Genomic DNA, 22421 nt, shown 5'->3' with positions numbered 1-22421 from the left:
CTGTCTAATTAATTTTAGACATGTACTTTAGGATAAGATGAATCATTTCCTCAAAGTGCCTGCTTTTTCTACTGACTTTAAAGGAAGTGCAGACAACTAGATGATATGTAGATGTGTACTTTTATTACCCACCCTTAGAGACAAGCATTGAGAGAATACACTGAAAAAATATATAATGTTTTTTCACAAATATTCTGTATTGTTCACATTAAATCTGTGAATTCTGCAGTCATTTCTATATGCATTTTCTAGGAACAAGCACAGAAGCAAATCCATTTAATCATGTGCAGTATTTAATCATTTTGACTATGTGACAACTACGGATATGTATCTGATGTACCTCAACAGTTGCAGGTTGATCTTGTGCTTGCTTATTTGACTGAAACACTGCAATTATCATCACAATTTGTGTTACGAAACCAAACCAGAGAACAGATCACAAAGGGTGTTAATTGCCAAAGCAGCAACGTCAACTCCCAAGAGCTCAAAGGGAGCTGCAGTGATTTGTGCAAGCTGAGGATCAGGCCCGGAGTTATCATATCATGTTCATTTTAAATCATGCCAGCCCACTTATGTTCAAACTGTGATGCTGTAGGTGTTCAAAATGTGAGTTTTTAATCTCTATCATTTTCCCTGTAGTAGGAATGCAAATGCATTTTCATTACCATGGATAGTGGAAGCAGTACAGATGTAAAAGCATTACTGGTGTCAGAGATTCCATCTCTGTGGAAGCCATTCATATCCCTCCTCGTGCCAGCAGGGATTTGAACTCTGTATATGGGGGGGGGGGGAGGGAGTTTTAACAGCACCCACCTCACATGTCTTGAGTGCACAAAATGGAGAGGTGTGATATCTCCTTCTTGTCCCCTTCCCCAATAAACTGGTAGCAATGGTATTTAGTTACAGATCTTAATGGGAATCTGACTGCGTCCAAAATGAACATTTTTTTGATATGAAGGACTGACAATCTGGACAATCTGGGGAGGTGTTTTTTTTTGTTGTTGTTGTTTGCTTGTTTGTTTTTGTTATGTTTTGCTTTTAAAATCTGATCATTTTAGCTACAGACTGAAAAAAAAAAAGTGTTTGAGGTTGGGAAGCAAGAAGAACAAAAATGATAATAGACATCACTTATTCACTTTATTGCTTTAAAATAATAAAATTAACACAGTTCTGACAAGATGCTTATGCCACTTCACTTGGAATTTCCCTTCCACTCTCTGCAGAAGCAGATTGACTTACTGGAACAACAACAGAGTTGGAAATCAAGCATTTCCAAGTGTTAATACAGGTCCTGGATCCCTGGGTGTCTTTGGCCAAATCGTTTAGTCTTTCAGCAAGTCATGTCTCATCTCCAAACTCTGATGCTGTCTATTTCACACTGCACTGGTGAAAGGGTCTGCCAGTCTTCGTGAATGTTCTGTCTTTCAAACATGGGACATGGTCCATGAAGGCAAGAAGCTGCCAACTCTTCAGAACAGAGTCTAGAGTTAGGATTTTCAAAGCAGGAAAGGAGACAGATCCATAGTTTCCCTATTATTTATTAAGTAGCCATCATCACATGGAAAACTTTTGCCTGTATATTGTTTATTCATTTGGAAGGAAGTTAAAATGCTTTATGGGGATGAATGCATGAGAAGAAAAAAAAAATCATATCTTTGGGCTGTAAGCAGACTTTTTTAAAGTGAGTGGTTAACCCCTGAAAACCCTTGAATTCACTGTGGGTTGACATAATTTTTGTCTAACCCCTGTTCTTGATCTTGCCATATCAGGACTGCGGCACTTGCACATCAGGAGTGTTCCCTGTTTGCGTCACTTGATGTTATATGTTGGTTAAATGCTCAAGGGCAGTGTGTGGCTTCCCCCTGAGAGCAAATGCCGAGGTTCCCCTCTCACCTCCGTGTGTCACCAGAAGCCCCTTGCAGTTAGAAACAAGGAGCTTTCACAGCAGGGAGCCTGGCTGCCTGTTCTTGCTCTGTCCTTGCTCATGCCAAGCTCCAAAGTCTTTAGCATATCGCTAAGAACTAAATAACACTTGTAGTACTTGACCACCTCAAGGGCAGACAGCTTTAATCCCAAGAGGTGAAAACCTAGTTTGATTCATAAACACTGCACTCATTTGAAATGAAAAGGTACATTAGCAGTTAGGCTTTCTAGTTAATGTGTGACCTCCTGCTTCTGAATTTGTATCCCATAGGTAATTGCCGTACTTGATGAAATAGTATACAACAGTAACATTTTCAATCATGTGGAAGGCACTCAGATTACCAGTTCATTACTTTATTCACTTTCATTTTGACTTTTTCCCATGATTAAGCACCTGGAAAGTTATAGCTACGTTATTGGAGAAAGACTCTCAACATTATATTGCTGATTTTATATATTTCAAAATTTACATCTATCTGGCTGTGAAAATGCATTTCTAGAGAAAACAGTATGACTTTTTTTTTTTTTCTCTGCTGCAGATTGTGAGCGTGGGAAAGCATGTTAAAGGATACCATTACATTGTTGCCAACCTGGTAAGATCCTTTTCTAGAATTATACCCCTGCTCAGTAAGTGAAACAGTTTTGCTTTGGAGTTACAGCATTTCATACAATATGTGCCATTTGTCACTAATATACAGTTGTGTATAATTCGTTCTTTACAGTGCATTAAAGAACTTGGTCCTGTTGTTTCTGACATCTATACAAGAAAGACTCGATATTATCCTCTTAAATCTTATCAAAATCAGTGTAGCATAAAGGACTGCTAAGTGTATGTTGTGGCTGAATTAGATGCCTTTACAGAACTATGCTATCATTCTAGACTCATCTTTTTAATATTACTAGGATAACAATTCTTGAAGTAACTTTTCTATATTCTCTGGGGGAAATTAATTTTGTTGTAAAATCAGCTACTTCCAGTCAAATTACCAATTCATATTTTCACTCTAAGTCTAAACAGCACATTTACACAAATAATGTTTAGCAGAGGGCAAAGGAAGAGTAAGTGCAATATTTTATTTTTTAAATAGCCCATTTTTCAAGCTGAAATACCTTCCTGGTCAAGCACATTGAATGTAGAGCAGAGTCTAATGTATACTTTTTATTATACTTTTTTATTCTTTTTTCTTTCCCTCAAGGAATTTTAGTTGACTTGAAATATGTTATTGTGTTTTGCTGTACTAGTACCTTAACTTAAGATATTTCAGAATATTTTTAAGACCTCAGGCTTTTGAAATGAGAATGACCTTATTCTCTTAGGGTCTTACAAATAAGGTTTTCAACATTCAAAATTTGTAATTCCCCAAGTAACCTTTCCCATGCAAAGTGGTTGCTGTAGGCAGTAGGGTATATGGTGGAGACAGTCACATCTACTTCAGCATTGACACGTGTGGCTGTCTACTGGCTGTTCAATAATGTGTGTAATAGGATTTCCTGATGTGTCACCTTTCATATTCACTGTCAGTTTCCTTTAGGACATGAATCAAATCTCTGTCTTGGACATTTTTTATTTTTTTTCTTTTCCTGGGTCATTGGGTCAGTACCTCACTTTTTTTTTGCTCAGTTTTCTACTTTAAATCAAGTATTATAATACACTTCTGTTTCCACTGCTAAATGCTTATCACAGGAATTTAAGAAAACAAAAAGATTATTTTGAGATACCATTAAGTCTAGCAGATAGAAAAGGAGCAGAAAGATTCATGTTTGTTTCTTAGCATCTTTAGCAATTTTCCTTATGCAGTTTCTTGAAGTTCAGATATGTCTCTAAAGGCAAATTTTACTAAAGGATTTGTCTGTACACTGGGACAAATTAGCCTTAAAACCAGTAAGTCAGGAAGTCTATGTACTTTATTTTTTTCATTCAATGTTGGGGGTCGCTCCAGACTTTAAATGTGTATCAGATCTGAGAGCTATCACCACCATGTTTCACAAAAAGGTGATTCTGATACTATGTTTTCCTTGTTGTAATGATGAGACCCTCATGTGCTCTCTCTACATCCTAATATCTATTATATTATCTCATAACTTGTGTAACTCAGGTAATTTCAGCCTAACCAATAAATCCTGGAATAAATATATTTACACAATAGTGTTTTTCACTTTGCAAGCATGCAAAGTAGCAGGATGGATCAAACACTAATACAGTGCTCATTAAAATCTGCCAACTTCAGTGTAAATTGGATTAAGGATTTAATATTCTGTAGGCACTTTTCAGTTGATTCACCAAATGTACTTCTTCCAAAACTGTGTCATACCCAGCGATGTGTTGTTTAGCTGTTAAGACCACACTAGCAATAATGTGAGAATTTAATTTCTTGGTTTTGTTTCATTCTTTATAACACAACACAAATGGAAAGTATGAACAAAGTTTCAGCATTTTTCTCTGATTTTAAGTCTTAACTTCTAATGGAAACCTGCTGTTGCCACCTTCTTTGAACACTTCTTTATGCCACCTTGCTGATCTAGAACAGATTGGACCCACAGTGGTGTATGAGAGCAAACAAATACTTAAATTGATTTTCTAGGGATTCAAAGATATTTCTCTGGAGAGGTTTATGCATGGAGGAGCTAATGTGACTGGATTTCAGCTGGTAGATTTCAGTACACCAATGGTAACTAAACTGATGCAGCGCTGGAAGAAGCTGGACCAGAGAGAATACCCAGGATCCGAGACCCCACCAAAGGTACTGGATGGTCTGAAGCACTACCAATGATATCACTCAAGTGTTTTTAATTTCTGATTAACATTGCTGAATAAATGAGTAAAGACCTTAATATTTAGGCACAGGGGAAGGCAGCTGATCATACTGTTACTGGCAACTAATTATGCCTGTCCTTGTGAGTGTATGATAGAAACACAAGCTGCAACACATTTCGCTGATGTACTTTAATATCTTTTGTCAGTTATTCAACAAATCACCTCTTTACTGACAGGAGCTAAAGGTCAAACACTTAACTGACAACTTAATTTCAACCAATTTTACATGAATTAGTCTAATTGTCTGGATTCAGAGTGCAGAGCTTTCCGACAGATGAATTCTTCTGTATATGAGATGTAACCACAATTGTAAATTTACTACCCTTAAATTTTAATTTGGAATTTCCTGTAGAAATTCTATCCACCTCAAAACCTAGTGTAGTAATCATTTTCAGTCATGATTTTACAGTCCAATTACATCCCAGTGTTCATCTATCCTAATCCCTCACAGATGGATAACAAAATATTTCTGTCACCTATAATTTTCTTGGCAGCAAATCAAAGCATAGTTATAAATATGACTTCATCAAAATAGCTCTGTTATTATATGTGCTAATACATAGCAGACCTAGTTGAGACTGAGCTACACGGTATATCAGTAGCAGCCTTGGGGTTGCTATTGATAATCCACATCTCCTGATGCAGTAAATTCATCAGAGGACCAGGCTGAAAAAATGTCCCTTTGTTTATGTGGCTCCAAGCTAACGTCTGCTAAAGACTTGCTCTACACATTTAATTTGTCATGCTCTCTACCTAAAGTAGTTACAGTAGTGTAGAAACACAAACTGTCTTAGATAACCTTCCGAGACCCATTTATTCTTCAGTACCCTGTGTTATTCCGAGGGCCAACACAGGTTTGAAGAACATACTCTTGATCATTCTTAACAGTTACAATAGCTTTGATTTCTGCTCATTTATCTTTTTCAGTGAGTTACTTTTTTTTTTTTTGAGTAAGTTAGGTGGGTGCATGAGGCTATTTCCCAATGGATAAGACAACTGGAAAAAAAAGTTTGAGAAGTGACTATCTTCAATTTAATTTGTTTCTTCTGATAATACTTCAGAGGCAGATTTCTCTGCCCTTATGAAATACAGTCCTAAAATTGGAATTACTGCAATGTACTCTTCTCAACCCTACATTCATTCCTTAGACAAAATTGCATTTGGTTTTGAGAAGAGTTTCTTTCTGAATGAAAGTATAGAAACTGCTGTGTAATGCCTAGCTAGAAATAACTGGGAACAGCTGATTTTTGTAAAGATCTACCAACTCTAAAGCAGTGTGTTTGTCCATCCATTTAGTATACATCTGCATTAACATATGATGGAGTACTTGTGATGGCTGAAACTTTCCGTAATCTTAGAAGACAGAAAATTGATATTTCAAGAAGAGGAAATGCTGGTGATTGTCTTGCTAACCCTGCTGCCCCATGGGGTCAAGGAATTGATATGGAGAGGACATTAAAACAGGTAAGGGTAGGCTTTATTCTAGTATTTTTTGTGAATATTAGGTACTAGTTGTACACTATATGATTCGGAAGATGTTATACTCAAGGATATGGGAGAGGGGGAATTTACATGTAAGTTGCCATTTAGAAACAGCTAGGACTGTTCTGGATGTTTTGCTTTATAATTTGGAATGAAGGCAGAGGGGAACTACTATTATTGGAAACTGAAGGCAGAGGGGAACTACTATTATTGGAAACTGTTAGTACTTCTATTAAAATGGCTGGGACTTCCACCACTGAGATGTTGAGCTCATCTGTTGCTCTTTGCATATAACCTGGGTATGCAGATACTGTCATTTGAGGAAAAATGTTTTTCTACCTAATATAAACTTCCTAATATTCTTCTGTCACCTTGAATAAATGTAGAGTTCTTCCAGGAAAATCATATAGGTAGTGTTTTTTTCTTTAAAAAGACATCACCCAGAGCCATTGTTCACTGATGTCAAGATTTTGAATTCCTGATGAATATGGATGCCCAGAAAGTTCCAGATCTCTGTCAAGATGATTAGACTTTCATTTGAATGGGACAGTAAGAAAATAAAAATCCTGCAGTTGAATTTAAATCATTGCAAATGAGCAGGCTCTGCTCAGGAGAAACTGCTGAGGAGAAGTGACTGCTGACAGAGACGGCAGGTCTGTGCCTGGAAGCCAATGTTTCAGTCCTGGAGAAAAATAAGCACAGATACAAATGGTCAAAGGAAAAGAGTAAGTGGTTTAAATCCACATCCTAATTGTTAGGAAGATAAATAAGGCATTTTTATGCTTTGCATATTCTGTGCAGATGCACAGATCAGTAACAATTGTGAGAAGCATGAAGTCAGGCTTCTGTACTAGGTTGGACAACATGACCCTCCAAGTCTGGCCAAAGATACTTCTTGCATGGCTGGATCCTGATACAACTGAAGCTAACAGCATGCTAACAAGGCTATGAAGCTAACAGGCCATGGCTTCTTTGGGATGACGGCCCCAGTCTGGGTATCCTCCAGTGAAGCAGAAAGGAGCTGAAAGAAAGTACAAGTTCTGGTTTCAGCTCTGGGACAGGTGATGGAAAAGTGCCACAGCCGTCTTATGGCTTTGTGTCTGTCCTTCGTCACTGTGAGGCTTTGGAAACACTTCTTTCAAGCCCTGTGCATCTCACCCATCTTCTGTGATAGTGAATTCCTTTGCTGCGACCAAGGTTGTTTTCACGGTTACCTTGATGAGCAGCACATACTAAATTCATACGTTTAATCCACCACCAGAGTGTGAGTTAAAAAAGGTATATAAGTTCAGGCCAAAGATCTTTTATGTTTATTTTACATGATCCAGAATATTCTTCAGTGGTGATGAGAATGGTAAAAAATAACCTTCTCCTTAGAACCTGCAGCTGAAAAGTGTTGAAAACATCGTGGAAGAAGAGAAGGTCCACAGTGTGTCTTTGTTAGCACGTAGACACTGGCATACCTAAGCCTATTTTGAGCATGGTTCGTCAGTAAAAGAGAGTACAAAGGAAAAGTAGCCAACATTTTGGCTTTATAATGCCTCATTCTTCTCTAGTAGTGTTGTTATGGTAATAAATCTTGATATTCATGATGCTTTTTCTTCCATTTTTAGGTTCGAATACAAGGATTGACAGGAAATGTTCAGTTTGACCACTATGGTCGCAGAGTCAACTATACGATGGATGTCTTTGAGCTGAAAAACACAGGCCCCCGGAAGGTAAGTGCTGACAATGTTTACTATCATATAGTTTACTATGATTAAATAATTAAAATTACAATAAACTGGATTCTGTATAATTTTTAAAATATATCAAATATATGGTAAAAATGTCTGGTGTAAGCAGATTTAATCTCTGTTTTCTGCTAGATACTATTATTCCGTGCAACAAATGGGGAAGCAGAAACAACTATGCATCTTGGAGAGGTGGGATGTCAGACAGGCAGGCAGGCAGGCATACTGTGTCCAAGCACATCCTCCATGTCTGAATGCACATAGATTATCACTCAGCTCAGTCACTGTGAAAAGATAAGCCTTATGCTTTGTTAGCCCTTCCTCTTTTGTGTTGGAATTTGTCCATTTACCATGTGTAAAATAAATAAAGAGCAGAAAATGTACTCAGGCTCAAGTGTTTTATTTCCTTTGGAGGTACTGTGGGCTGTTTTGTTTGCTAAATCAGAAGAAGAGAAAGTGAGAAGCTGGAGGTGAATAAGAGGATCATGGCTGCTTGAGAAGGGCTGAAGCAATCAGAATCGAATTAAGTAGTCGTACACTGTCAGGCCAGAGGTGACAAGCCCAGTAAATAGTACCCCAGGTGAATTGTCTGTCCCCAAATGTATGCTGCAGTGATGAGGAAACAAAGTGTTAAATTACAGATCCAGAGCAGAATTACACATCAGGATGCACTAACCGCATATCCCTCTATAGAGCTGTAGACCAAAGCAAAGCACATGCCTGCATATCAGGTGTATTAGTGAAGTTGCCTTTTGAATGTATGACAGGTGGCTGAAAAATACATTGGGAAAGGTGAATCTGTCTTGCTTCCCTCTTGGGAAGCCCTGTGCCTCCTGCCAGAGAATGTGTCTGACCTTGCTGTCTGCCTGGCTGCGAGCCGCGCTGCCAGCAGCTCAGAGGGTGTATGGGTGGCTGGGGCACATCGAAGGCAAGTGGAGAAGTATGACCCTTCCATGCCCAACACCCAGTTGTACTGGAGGGAAGGCAAAGTGGAAAAGGTGTAGTTCATTAGGTCACAACTTCAGTAACTCATTAGGGAGCTTGCTTAGCAGCAAGCTAACTGTTGAAATCAGCCTTTTGGTCCCATTTCAACATTTCTCATCCATTTTGAGAATGGTGGTTTTGGCTGGCACCACTGCAGGGATGTTTCCACCCCATCTTCTTGCCTGTGATTTGAGAGAGAGGATGGTAGCAAAAAGAGTTATGCCTGTGCTGTGCTACCATTCCAAGGCAATTTTATCTTTTCAGGCATGCTCTCCCTTTTCCTCTCTGCCATTCTCAAGCCATTAGCTGTCTTTGATATAATAAGCCATAACAATTTTGACAGATCTCTCTACTCACAAGAATTTCTTTCTTATGTATTACTTACATATTTCTTATGTATTACTTATTACGTAATATTTATGCATTACTATGTGATCATTGGACCAAGTCTGTGTTCCATCCAGCCTGAAAATCCTCTATAATATATGAGAAATAACTGTACTTAATTGAACTAAGAAGCTTTCACCTTTAATGTCTTCTTCTCATATCCTACGTAACATGACTTATGAATCACCCAGCAGTATCTTTTCAGGACTAGCCTTTCCAGTCAGAGTAACATATGCCTCTAATCTTTAGAAGAGTGATTTTTGTTGCCCACAATTTTAGGGATGTGAAAAGAGTATTACAAAACTGCACAGCCAGTGAGAAGCAGACTTCCATATAGTGCAGTCAAATGGGATACAACAACCCATGCTCCTATTAGTTTCATTTATGCTAAATTTTGTATTTGGTTCTTGTCTACAGAATGATACCATCAAGATTAAAAACAAAACAAAAAAGTAAACAAAGCATGTATGTATACATGTACATGCACAAGACATTCTGATTTGGCTCCTTAGTCCCAACTCGGGCAAACAAAATGAAAACTGATTATCAAAATTTAAAGTATTCTGTCTTTACTGGCTTGTGGACTTCAGCAGAAGCACCTCAGTGGTTGCTACAAGGTGCACATGCCTTCAGAAATTACACTATTAATTTAAAAAAAAAAAAAATTGACAAATTTACTTTGAGGCAGATATTTTTGCAATATGATTTTCTAAAAGATAAATGCAGCTTCTCTATAAGTGGGTGCAACCGCTAGAAAGTCCAATGGAAATCTGTATTGAATTGGATTTACTTATATAATCACTGAATTCAGTCTTATCCTTTTAGGAGTTTTATCCCTGAGCCTTTGAGATTTTATAGATGAGCATATTGTATTTTAGTGTTCTCAGAGTCATTGTGAACCTATATACTCATGCATGTGTCATATATTTCTTGTATATTTATTTAGTAATCCAGTTCCAGAGTTACTTTAGTGCAAATTTGAGATGTATGCATGCATACTCACACCCATGCTCACAGGCTAACGTTCCTTTAAAAATGCCTACCATCCCTCAGAAATATCCTTTATCTCTGGCCGTATTTTGATATGGTACTTAGTTTTATAACACACTGCATCATTCATTTTCTGCTTTCCTTCTGAACTTCCCAGCAGTGAGGAACTGTATGGTAAACAATCACTCACAGTTATAAAGAGCTTCCCAAACTGCCAGGTTTCAGTGTACATGTTCTGCCTTTAGCTGGTCACAGTTCTTGACAGAAACTTGACATTTTCAGTTATCAATTGTATCTGCGAATCTATGGTTGTCTGGATGAAAAAGAATATTTGTTAGCAGTGCATCCTACTAGGAAGAAAACCTGCCTCTCTACTGTATTAGCAATGCTGAAACTTCTGTTAGATGCAGACACCTAAATCAAGGCTTGTATGTTGTTATAGCAATTGCAAAGAGAAAAGGAACAAGCCAACTAAATGTACCAAAAGTTTGGCATTGAAAGGGTTTGTGCCTATTTGCTTCACTAATAGAAAACAAAACAGTCACTCATACTCTCATACTTACTCACTCATATCCAGTTACCCTATGTATTTGGAATTCTCACAAATGCATATTCACTGCTGTGATAAGTGTGTCTGTGCACTGCCCTAGGGACTTCTAAAATGACTTGCCCCTCCATAAATTAATTTTAGAAAGGAAATGAATGAAATATTAAACATAAGGAATGGTTTAAGAATACACAGGATTCTTTAATGCATGTGAAACCAGGAACTAAAACCACTCCCCAGCACTTCTAGACTCTTACTGCATCACTGCATTGCTTTGAACAAGATTAGCCACATTTCATGGAGGCATAATCCTATGTGAAAGTGAAGTTTAGTCTGGGTTCTGCAAAAATGTTAAAAAATATATTGGCTACATAATTGATCTGATCATTCAGCCAGTTTGCATCACGCTGAAGTCTTTTCATCCAAGGCACAGACTGTTCTTTGGCACTGACAGTTACACTGGAGCTTTAGCCAGACTCCACTTTCCTCTAAAATTCCCTTTCCTCTTCTAGTAAGATGGACAAGGAATTCCTTTCTCCCAGCTCTTGATCTCATGAACTCCAGTTAATCAAGGCAGGAAGGGAGAGTCACTGCTGACTAGTCCCCAGGTGCCTCTAAAAAGTGAGCTATGCCAGCTTGAATTGCACAACTTTGATAGGAACCCTTTAAAATCACTGCCACTGCCTGCAACTTTCCTGGGAAAAAGGATCAGTTGCTTCATTCATTAGGGTCTCAGCAACCTGGAGAGCCCCTTTGGGTGGGACTAGAGTTCTACTGCCACTTTTGCTCTCGTGACTGCTCTTAGAGCTGGCTCAGAGGAACAGCACTGAGCTGTTCCCAGCAGCCTTGTCAGAAGGTCCACAGGCAGCCATGATCTAGGTGCAAAAAAAGAGTCTGGAAAGAAGGTGTCTGCTAGTGAGCCACAGGCTGGATGTGAGACAGCAGCTTCAGCAAAGGAGTGGCCAAGAAGGCCAACAGCATCCTGGCCTGTATAAGAAGCAGTGTGGCCAGCAGGTCTAGGGAAGTGGTTGTCCCCCTGTACTCGGCTCTGGTGAGGCCGCACCTTGAGTACTGTGTTCAGTTTTGGGCCCCTCGCTAAAAGAAGGACATTGAGATGCTCGAGCGAGTCCAGAGAAGGGCAATGAAGCTGGTGAGGGGTCTGGAGAACAAGTCTTATGAGGAGCGGCTGAGGGAGCTGGGGTTGTTTAGCCTGGAGAAGAGGAGGCTCAGGGGAGACCTCATCGCTCTCTATAGGTACCTTAAAGGAGGCTGTAGAGAGGTGGGGGTTGGTCTATTCTCCCAAGTGCCTGGTGACAGGACGAGGGGGAATGGGCTAAAGTTGTGTCAGGGGAGGTTTAGGTTGGGTATTAGGAAGAACTTCTTTACTGAAAGGGTTGTTAGGCATTGGAATGGGCTGCCCAGGGAAGTGGTTGAGTCACCATCCCTGGAGGTCTTTAAGAGACGTTTAGATGTAGAACTTAGTGATATGGTTTAGTGGAGGACTTGTTAGTGCTAGGTCAGAGGTTGGACTGGGTGATCTTGGAGGTCTCTTCCAACCCAGATGATTCTGTGATTCTGTGATTCTGTGACCTGTGTCTGGCATACTGAAAGGCCAGGTGGGAAGGCGGAATTAGGTAACTCCAAGAAAGAGCGAGACATGGGACCACCATCATGAACTGCTTACCATTTCAGAGACTGCTCCCTCGTACAGACGTTGAAGATAGTGTCACCACATGTAGTAAGGAGCTGGGTGTGTTCTGAGATTCAGACTGGGAAGGAGTTACAAAAGTAGTGAAGTATTTTAAGGTTAAGGTCTCAAATCTTTTAGCTACCCAAAGACATAGTACATAGACTATGGGATTTTTTATTTATTTATTTATTTATTTTTTGGAGGGGCAGAGGTTTTAAGTTTTAATTGAGTAGCTCCCAAGCACATCAATGAAGGTTGGAGGGGGAATCACCTTTTTTCAGGCTGCCTTCATCCCATCTGCTCTTACAGCAAGCAAACAGCCCTGGGACCTCCCAGGAAAGGATACCGGCTCATGCCTTGTGCCCAACAGCATCACTACCAGTGCAGAGGGCACAGCTGAAGGCTGTACTGAATTCCAGAGGTGTGCACTGCAAAGAGCAGTGTGTGTATGTATGTAAGGGGAGGGCTTCTGATTGCAGGCATACCTTTTTTTTTTTTTTTTTTTTTTCCTCCTTGGGAATGCAAGAATGAGTGAACCAAACCTGGCTCCAGAGTATTTCAGCACCAGCAATGAACAAAGGCAGGTATTTCCCCTAAAGGCTGCTCTGGGAAGGGTTGTGGCACTCTAAATGTAGCCAGGGAGACTAAAACATTGTTTGTTTCACCTCTCTTGGCACTTAGCAGAGAACCTTTCAGACTGCAGTCATGTTCATCATGCTTTAGTATGGGGAAAGACAAGCACTTTTCTAGGTGGGATGCATATCCTGCATGGGCTGAGTCGCTCTCTGGTGGTGCCATCTCTCCACTGAGTATAAAGAAAGTTTTAACAGCTGGACTTGCAGGTGCCAAAGGTCAGTGCCAGTGGAATAAGCCTGGTGTAATCCCTGTAATATTTTCAATTATACAGGATGTAGGGTTACCTGCTGTAAATTATATTCATTTCATTTTGCAGGTTGGTTACTGGAACGACATGGATAAATTAGTTCTGATTCAGCATGAACCTACACTTGGAAATGACACTTCAGCCATTGAGAATAGAACAGTAGTTGTCACTACAATTTTGGTAAGGTATTTTTGTTCTGTCCTGTTTTGTTTTTTTTTTTATATTGGTGTGTGACACAACCTCCTTTCTAGTTATAGTGTTATTTAGTCTGCCATTTCCTAGGTTAGTGGGAGGGTGAGAGCCATGTATCTTAATTATCTTGATTGTCATGTCTGTTCAGAGGTTTTTTGGTATACATTTAAAATCACAATTCACTTGATATCAGGTTTTAAAAAATAAGTTACAGTTATTTTTTTTGCTTCATTTAGTCTCTTCATTTTTTTTACTATAGTAATTCTCAGAAATATACTTGAATTCTTTCAACCTCTGATTGATAAATCTTGACTCATAAGAAACTGGAAGAAAAAACTAAAACCTCTAAATGACAGAACTGAGCAGAAGGCATAAAATGAGATGTCTGTAATGCCAGTATCCCTTTTGTTGATACTTTATAAATTCAAAGTTGGCTGTAGTAGGAACTAACATTCCAAGCATCTATCAGCTAATCAAAACTGGTTTATCTGCTTTTACTTGTGAATGAAAAAGAGGAATTTAGTAGATACATTTGAACATATTTCTAAAATATTTATTAAGTACTTTGGTACAATTTTCCATTTTATTAAAATCTAAATAAATTTGGGGTTTGATTTTTCAGTGTTCTGTACATAATTGGTGTTTTTAAAGAGTGGTTGCAGACGAAGAAGAATGCAGTTGTTTCATTAATTTACATTTTTAATACACAGTTTTTCAAAATACTTTTTCTTCCAAAACTGTATTTAAAAAAAATATATTTAACAATTTTGACTCTGAAGTCAGACATGCCCTTTTAAGCTGATGTTTGTCAAAGCTAACTGGCAAAGGCTGACCTTTACCTGACCGCTTTTAAGATTTTACATCTCGGTTCACTGCCCTTTTCACCCGCTTCATTTAGACAAGACATTTTAACCCTTTAGGATAAGCTGTTTCGCAGATGGGAAGGAATATTCTGTATGTGTGGTTAAGCAATGATTTTCTAATTTAATACAGAGTTGAAAATAATCCAAAAGAAAGTGTCAAGACATTTTCTTACTCAAAAATATGGTTAGTTACCAGATTTTCAGCAGTGTATCAGCATTTATACATTAAATATGTCTTAACAAGTCTCCTGTTGAAGATTATCATTCCAGGATACAAACCAGCCAAACTATTCCTACTGTACAGGAATTCAGAGTGTAACTCCTAACCAAATTGTGTAACTTTTTTTTTTATTACTATTTGCATGGGACATTTTAAATATATGTATCTTTTTCCTAAAAAAAAAAAAGACTTGGTGATGGAAAAAAAAAATGTACTTCAGTACAGTCCTCCTCTTTTCAGCCTCTGATGAAGAATCCTATTTTAAGAAATTGATCAAGGAAGAAAAGAGTCCCAAGATGCTGCGAACATTCCTAACTAAGGCTCAAGTATTAACCACCAGTCTAGTAGCATTGAGCTAATTTTTCCATATGGATTACTGTTCCTCTGACTGGATGACCAGGCACTGAACCACCAAGAAAAGTTCTGTGACTAATCTGAAATGTCTAGAACAGATGACGTTACCCTTCAACTTTGCCAAGCTGAGAAGAGAACGATGTGAATAACAAGCTTTCAGTCGAAATTTTCCTCTCTTACCAATCCTGATACCCTTGACTGAAGCTACCATACATGAGTACTGTAATTTCCATAAATAGCTCCAAGCTTAGGAGAAATGAGTAAAAAATAATAATGAAAAGTAATATAAAAGGTTCCTGTTTGCCAGAAAGGAAGAAAAAAAAAAAAAAAAGGAAACAAAAAAGCTTTTAAAATGTGTTATCTTGCCTGTCCTGTTTGCATTGAAGCATTTTGATGTGCATAATAAACATTATCTTCAAAAGAACTTTTCAGTCCCTGTATTGAAAGGACTGGTGGGATCATATTCAAAACCAAAAAGCTGAATTAATATTCCAAAGCATGGCCTATGTTTATGCAGCATGTCATTTTGGGATAAATACAGTTATTTGAAAGCAGCACTGCTTCTTGACCAAAAGTGTCCCCTTTCAATGTTTTGAAATCACAGTGCAAGAGAAATATATCAGAATTTGGTTTGAATAAGAATATGTGGTGAATTCTGCCTTAAGGTAGTCATGCATATCTCCCATTGTCCAAACTGGGAGCTGCCCACATGATTCTGAAGGCAGATTACAGCCATGATTCTTAATATTGGCCTGCCAGGGCAATGGATTTAGCATTCAGAAGCATATGATCACACACACACACAAAGATATATTTAACTAGTGTAACTTTCGGAACATTGCTATTTTGCTCTTCTCTGTATTACAGTCATGTTGCAAATGCCAGACAAAGAGTTTTTGACCTCTTCACTGCCCTCTTCACATTGAAGGGAAGTTGAACCTTTTTAAATGACATGTAATTTTGGTTGCATGCATATTTTCCGACATCAAACTGAAAAGCTTCTGCAGCCAGTGCTGTCAGGCTTTTCAGTCTTCAAAGACAGGTGTCAAGACAGAGTAAGAAAACTTCACAAGTTTTCAGCATGGCTCACTTTAATTTTTGCCTGAAGCCAAATAGCACAAGTTGGTTTGCCTGCTCTTTCTTCAGTTTTTATGTATCTATGCTTAATTTGCTGTAATGTGGCTGTATGGCTATTGCATTATAAAGAATTAGCTCTGCACTCAAAGAACCTAATACAGTGTTTTCTACTTGGTAAAATGTTATCTTCATTTGTAAAGTAGTGAGAGCATGTAGAATATATTTTACAGCTTTGGTTTAGCACGTAGGCACTCATCCTTCCTCCAGCTAGCAAGTGGTGAAGGAGCAGCTCAGTGAAGGGAGGCAGCATGGGCAGCTGTCATGCATTAATATACCAGCTGCCACATAGACCTGGCTTTTATAGCTCCTGGGAGAGCCCTCTGTCCTGCACTTCATGTGATATGCATCCTTCTGCACGTCTGGGCCTCTCAGAAAGGGCAGATGCTCTACCTATGTGCAGAAGTGTTCCTCCCAGAGGCTCCAGCTTGGTGCACTGTAGGCTCATATATGACTGGAGAAGGAACACTGTGTGCAACCCTCCTCTAACAGTAAGGCAAATAGTGCGCTATCCATCTGAGAAAAGTGATTGTTGCTTTTTAGCAAGTTGAGAAATACAGTGGCAAGATGTTGAATATAGGGGAGTAGGCTGAGATGACTCCTCCAAACTCTCTAATCCATTTCATGATACAGACAACTCTGTACCTACTCTCAGACTGCAAAACCTAAAGTTCATAAAAATCCTTTAGAACCAAAGCTTTGACATACAGTGAGCTGTGTCTGCATTGTGGCTTCCAGCTTAGTATTTTAATAAGATATTCTTGGTGTTTGTTGGCAGACTAAGCTTCAAAGGCAGAATCCCATTCAAGACTGTGCCACCTAAAAGGAGATTTCTTTACAGAGGGTCTTGATCGAGTTGCCCGCTTAAAAGTACCCGGTGACATTTATGATGCTCTAGGATATACTGCGTACCCATTGCTAACACCAGCAGGATGACACTTTCCTGCCTGTCCTATGCTATATATGACCAATCCATGTGGATATCTCAGCTATTGTATGTTGTTTCACAACATACAGTTATTCCCTAAGTATGTAAGCTTTCACCAAAGTTAAAGATTTAGAAATTGATTCAGTTATCCATAGTTAGATGGATAGCACTGAGGATATCAGAGCCATCCAGAAAGAGGTAGCAGAAAGGACCTGCAGAATGCCACTTAGAGGTCAAGCAGGCTACCTTAGGGCACCTAAGATAACAGACACCTCCATTAGATGACTAAATATCACACTTTTGTTTTGACTGATATACACTTGCCCGAGTCTTACCACAAAAATTTTAACTTTGACTTTCTTTTTCATAATAGAAAAAATATTTTCTTTCAGTAAAAAATGTATTGATTAAATTCCTTAGTAGACTGGAGGAAAAAAAAATGTTTGTTGCATGACAATAATAAAGATTTCAAACCGAATCCTGGACACTTTATTCAGAAAAAAAAAAAAAAAAAGAAAAAAAATGACAAAACAAAACCAAAAACCTATTCCATTGACTCATTGACTTCCACAGATATTTTTTTTTCAGAATAAAGTGTAATAATGTGTGCCACCCATGTTTTAGAAATGAGACACTTTCTTGCACAAATATTTGTCACTTTCACAAATTATTTTTACAGTGCTTAAAGATTTTGAAATTAACTTCTTTACAGTAGGCAAGCCATTCATAGATCTGTTTGATATTTGGATTAGTTACTTTCTCCAGCTTCCCTTATAGTATGAATCATCAGTTGTGAGCATTTTACTGTACACATGAATTTGTGAGAATGTGGTGGAATGATTTGTTTACATCTATAAAGATAATTGTTGCAGACAACAACTTGTATTTACAAATGTTAAGTATTGTTATAAAATTGTGAATTATTTAAGTAAAGCTTTCACCATTTCAAATATCTGTTCCGTGCTAGTCATTGATCATTTCAATGTGGACTTTTCTTTGATTCACTACCCCATAGAATATTATTAAACAGCTGAAATCTTGCAAGTATTGTGGTGTTAAGCCTCACTCAGCAGTAAGTCAAATCTGTGTTTTCCATCAGTAAGTTAAGAGTTTATAGCTCAAAAATGTAGTAAATAAAATTTTAGTGGTAAGAAGTAATATTTTTAGTAGAGAATAGGCTATAACTGGAAACGGTGAAAACCCCTGCTACTGTTTTCAGCTATTTCAGCTGATCTAATAAATGATAATAGCTCTCCATAGATATCTTGCATCTCTCTTATCTTTACACTACCATTACCACTAGTTTAGAAAATGCTATTGTGATAGACTATACAGAAAATAAAACATCTTTTTTTCAGTGACACAGATAGAAAGTAACATCAAGATATGGCTGAGTACACACTATTGATCTATTCAGATGTTTCATAACTTTGCAATATGACCTTGCAAGTTCATCCATATAAGTTGCTTGTTAGCAAACCAGTAAAACTTGCCTTTCAGTGTCCTGATGTCATTGTAATGAATTCTGCACACTTCATTAGTTTGAAACACTCCCAAAGTCTGAAATGGTCAGAATTGAAATTAGTGTTGCTATCTGAATTTTCTTGTAAACAATCTTTATCAGAAATCCACATTCAGTCCCATCCACATTCCCCCATCAAATCCTACTTGAAGAATACATCACTCATTATTTGGCACAATAATTAAATAAACTCTTATTTATTCTTTATAAAGTAGGCAGGAGGGAAAGGACAGTGCAGTAAGCAGGAAGTAATATGTGTTCCCACAATTTTAATTGGATTGCTTCACACTGGCAGATTACATTCAATTGCAGCTTCTTTTAAAGCAGCCCCAGCAAGAAATACTACCTCAGTCTATAATAGATTCACATTGTAAACGATGTTCTTTGCTGTATTTTGCTCTAAATCAGTGATATCAGGGTGGGTAGAAAGAGAAATGGGAGGGGAGAGAACCACTGTGGTTCCTCCAAGTCTCTCAAACGATCCCTGCCCGAACCCAGGTTTTCTCAGTCCTCTGTCACTGGTCCCTCCACTGGATGGGGTTGCCCCTACTAGCACCCATGGGGAATGGTGCTGGACCCTGCTGTTACCCTTCTCAGCATTCCCTCAAAGAACTTGGGGTGAGGCAGGATGAAGTTTATTTATCCATTAACAGGAAAAATAAGGCATCTGTCACTTCGCTTTGTTCTGCAGAGGCAATTGGAGTGCTTTTTTGTAGAAGCCCTATCGATGAGGTGCAGGCAGCAGCACGGTGTCTGGGTTTTGGGACAAGGAGCAGGTTGACCTGGCCTCCTCTGAACCTGACTGTTTCCAGTCGCTCTCCAGAATTATTTTTCGACATGACTTTAATCAAATGCCTTTGGTCTGGGACTTAGAAGAAACGCTGAATCAGAAGAGCTTGTAGTTGCTAACTCTGGTCATTGGAAAATAAAATGACTTTTAAGGTGCAGCAAGCAAACATAACTGAAGCTTGTAAGAGCCCACAGATTTGGAATGTTGGACAGGACATGGCTGTACTTCTAGCTAGTGCTTGGCTGGATCACAGAACATACTATTTTCCTCCTCTATTTTTAACCATTTTTGTGGAATAGCGTATGTAGAAAGACCCAGATTTTGCTTTTCCTCTCACGGGAACAACAACCCTATGTGAGTGAGGACCATTTCATAGGCGTGCCCAAAACACTTCCCAAAATCAAGATCTACTGCAAAGAGAGGGCAGGACATGTTATCCTTGCTCTTCTCCCTCCCTTACCCTGGAACACAGATAGTTAAGATTGGGCTCATTTGACTGGGGATAGGAATACAAAGTGGTGTGGACTATTGTTAATATTCAGCAGTTTTCTTTAGAAGATACAAACTCAGCATGGCCAAAGTCGCTGCACTGCATCACGGCAGTGATTACAGTGTGCAGTTAATGCTGTTGTAGCCCAGTGGTCTCCAAAGCGTCCAGGTCACATGCGTCAGGATAGTAACAGATTGTTTTGTGATTGCCCCAGTTTTAGAGGTCTGTGGTGATCCATGGCCATGCAGTGATCAAGAAATGGAGCAATCTGCTGTTATGGCCTTCAAATTTCTCTGGGCTTTTACCCATGTATATATAGGGCAAGGAACCAGGTACCCAGGCAGGGTTTAGAAGTGACCACTGTGGATGCTTTTCTATGCTGCATGGTTCCTTAGCTGAATTAATGGTGGCAACACGTAAACAGCCTCCAACACTGAATTTCTGCTAAGGGATTGTGGCCTACAAAGACATTTCCATAGTAGAAAGTATCATAAGAAGGAGATGATGGAAGGAGAGCTTTTCTGAGGCTACACCTAACAGTGAAACATTCCTGCAATACTTCAGAACCTGCCTCTACGTTTGAGGAAAAAATGCTGCTTCCTGGCTCCCAAACTGCTTAATTCAATCTAGGATATTTCTGTCACACTAAAGCAAACGAACTACATAACTTTCTCCGTTTGCATTACACAAAGCCCCATTTTTCTGCCCTTATACTGAGGTGTATCCTGGGCCCAGTTACTACAGGGAGTAAATTTTCTTAAGTAAAGGGAATAGTTCCTCTCACATACAATCTCTCTCTTTTCTAGTTTTCTGCCTTTTCGCACTTTAATAGTAGATTGAATATACCATTCAGACTTGCCTATGAAGTTCTTCTCTTGGGTGGATTCAGATCCAGCTAATAGGAACTACATTTTGGTGTCTGAAAGGAGAAATATACCTGGCATACTGAAAATATTTGAAATCGGTTTGTGCAGTCCTCACATTGCTCATATAATGCCACATATCTTTGCTTATTAAACACACAGTATGTCACAAAATTGCTGCTGCTTACCACTGATGTTCATGTAATATTGATGAAAAAGAAATTCCTAAGCTACACATTTACAGTTATTTTATGAGTGTATTAATTAGGTATGTAGGAAAGATGTGCTTAGAGCAGAGGACTACCAAGGTCAATGTCAAAAAAAAAAACATTTGCCAAGGGCTAACACAGCTATAGCCTAAGAGAAAATTGAAGTTGCCAGTATTTTGTGATGTAAATTCAAACAAAGGGTGACATTAGTGACAAGCATTTTATCTGGAACTGACTATTACTATGGATTATGTGAAGTCATTTAAAATACCACCAGGAACTATAGTTTTACATAATGATTGCTAAAGTCTGAATCCACACAGAGCCAAATAGAAAAATGTGACCTTAATTTCCCAATCACATAATGTTCACTATTATCGTGATAATATGGTTTACACAGGGAGTGTAAGATCCACTTTCAGGACAGTTTTTCATTCTTTTCAATGACACTCACCAACCAAAATGGTATTTTGGTATTTTTCTTGCAGTGTGTAAACTCAGTATCAGCTTAATATGGTGCTTATTCATGCATAATGCTTGGTTCATGCTTAGGTTCATGCTGAAAGACCATGCAGAATATGCGCTGTTTATTCAAAGGGCAAGATATGTGTTTCCTCTGGAACGTATTTCCATATTCTCACTAAAATGTATATAGCCTCTGAGTAACTATGCATTCTTAGAACAGAGAAAAGAAATAATTCAGGCTGTGCACCTGAAATTGCATATAAAGTAACCACAGTATGTTAGAGGATATATTTATTTATTGAAGTCAAAAGCATAGTTTATACCTTGCATTATCCCACAGTCATTTGCATTGTACAGGTTCAACTTTTGTTCACACTTTTATTTTAATATACACTGCAATAAGGTCTTTCATTTAGCACAAAGTAGAATTTATATGTATTCTTGGGTATTTTTGTCTTTATAATTTGTAAAGGTTGATAAATCTTGTGAAATGTGTAAGTCAAATTACAGTATAAATAGAATGCATCTCCAGAAGGATTTCTGCTCATATATTTAAATTTAAATGTGCTAATACTATTTATGCATTTTTGATAAAAAATGTGTTGTTCCATCATTAGATTACATGTTGTTTTTCAGAGTATATTCTGTACACTTCTCCTTTACAGTTCTACTTCTTTCATTATAGGAAGCCCCATATGTTATGTTCAAGAAAAACCATGATACGTTTGAAGGGAATGACAAGTTTGAAGGATACTGTGTAGATCTGGCGTCAGAAATTGCAAAACATATTGGTATCAAGTACAAAATTGCCATTGTTCCTGATGGAAAATATGGAGCAAGGGATCCAGAGACAAAAATCTGGAATGGGATGGTGGGAGAACTTGTTTATGGGGTAAGCATATCAATTTTTGAAGCAGGTTTTAATTTATTGTAGCATTAGTCATAAAATAGGAAGTA

At 38.3% G+C, this 22421-nt stretch overlaps 1 protein-coding gene across 3 annotated transcripts in view; it reads left to right on the top strand.

Moving 5' to 3' along the window:
• GRIA4 (glutamate ionotropic receptor AMPA type subunit 4) overlaps positions 1 to 22421 on the top strand; it is a 224112-nt gene that overhangs the window by 146689 nt on the left and 55002 nt on the right. For 2 of the 3 annotated variants that reach the window (XM_035542453.1, XM_035542454.1), the window contains exons 5-10: positions 2463 to 2516; positions 4506 to 4664; positions 6035 to 6202; positions 7834 to 7938; positions 13504 to 13614; positions 22150 to 22356. In XM_035542453.1, the coding sequence (XP_035398346.1) occupies positions 2463 to 2516; positions 4506 to 4664; positions 6035 to 6202; positions 7834 to 7938; positions 13504 to 13614; positions 22150 to 22356 (804 nt within the window). Of the gene's footprint in view, positions 1 to 2462; positions 2517 to 4505; positions 4665 to 6034; positions 6203 to 7833; positions 7939 to 13503; positions 13615 to 14949; positions 15022 to 22149; positions 22357 to 22421 lie in introns of those variants that run through there. The other variant, XM_035542455.1, reaches the window with a different exon arrangement.

Source organism: Cygnus atratus, chromosome 1 (assembly GCF_013377495.2).
Source record: "Cygnus atratus isolate AKBS03 ecotype Queensland, Australia chromosome 1, CAtr_DNAZoo_HiC_assembly, whole genome shotgun sequence".
Lineage (NCBI taxonomy): Eukaryota > Metazoa > Chordata > Aves > Anseriformes > Anatidae > Cygnus > Cygnus atratus.
This window is presented reverse-complemented; position numbering and strand designations above follow the sequence as displayed.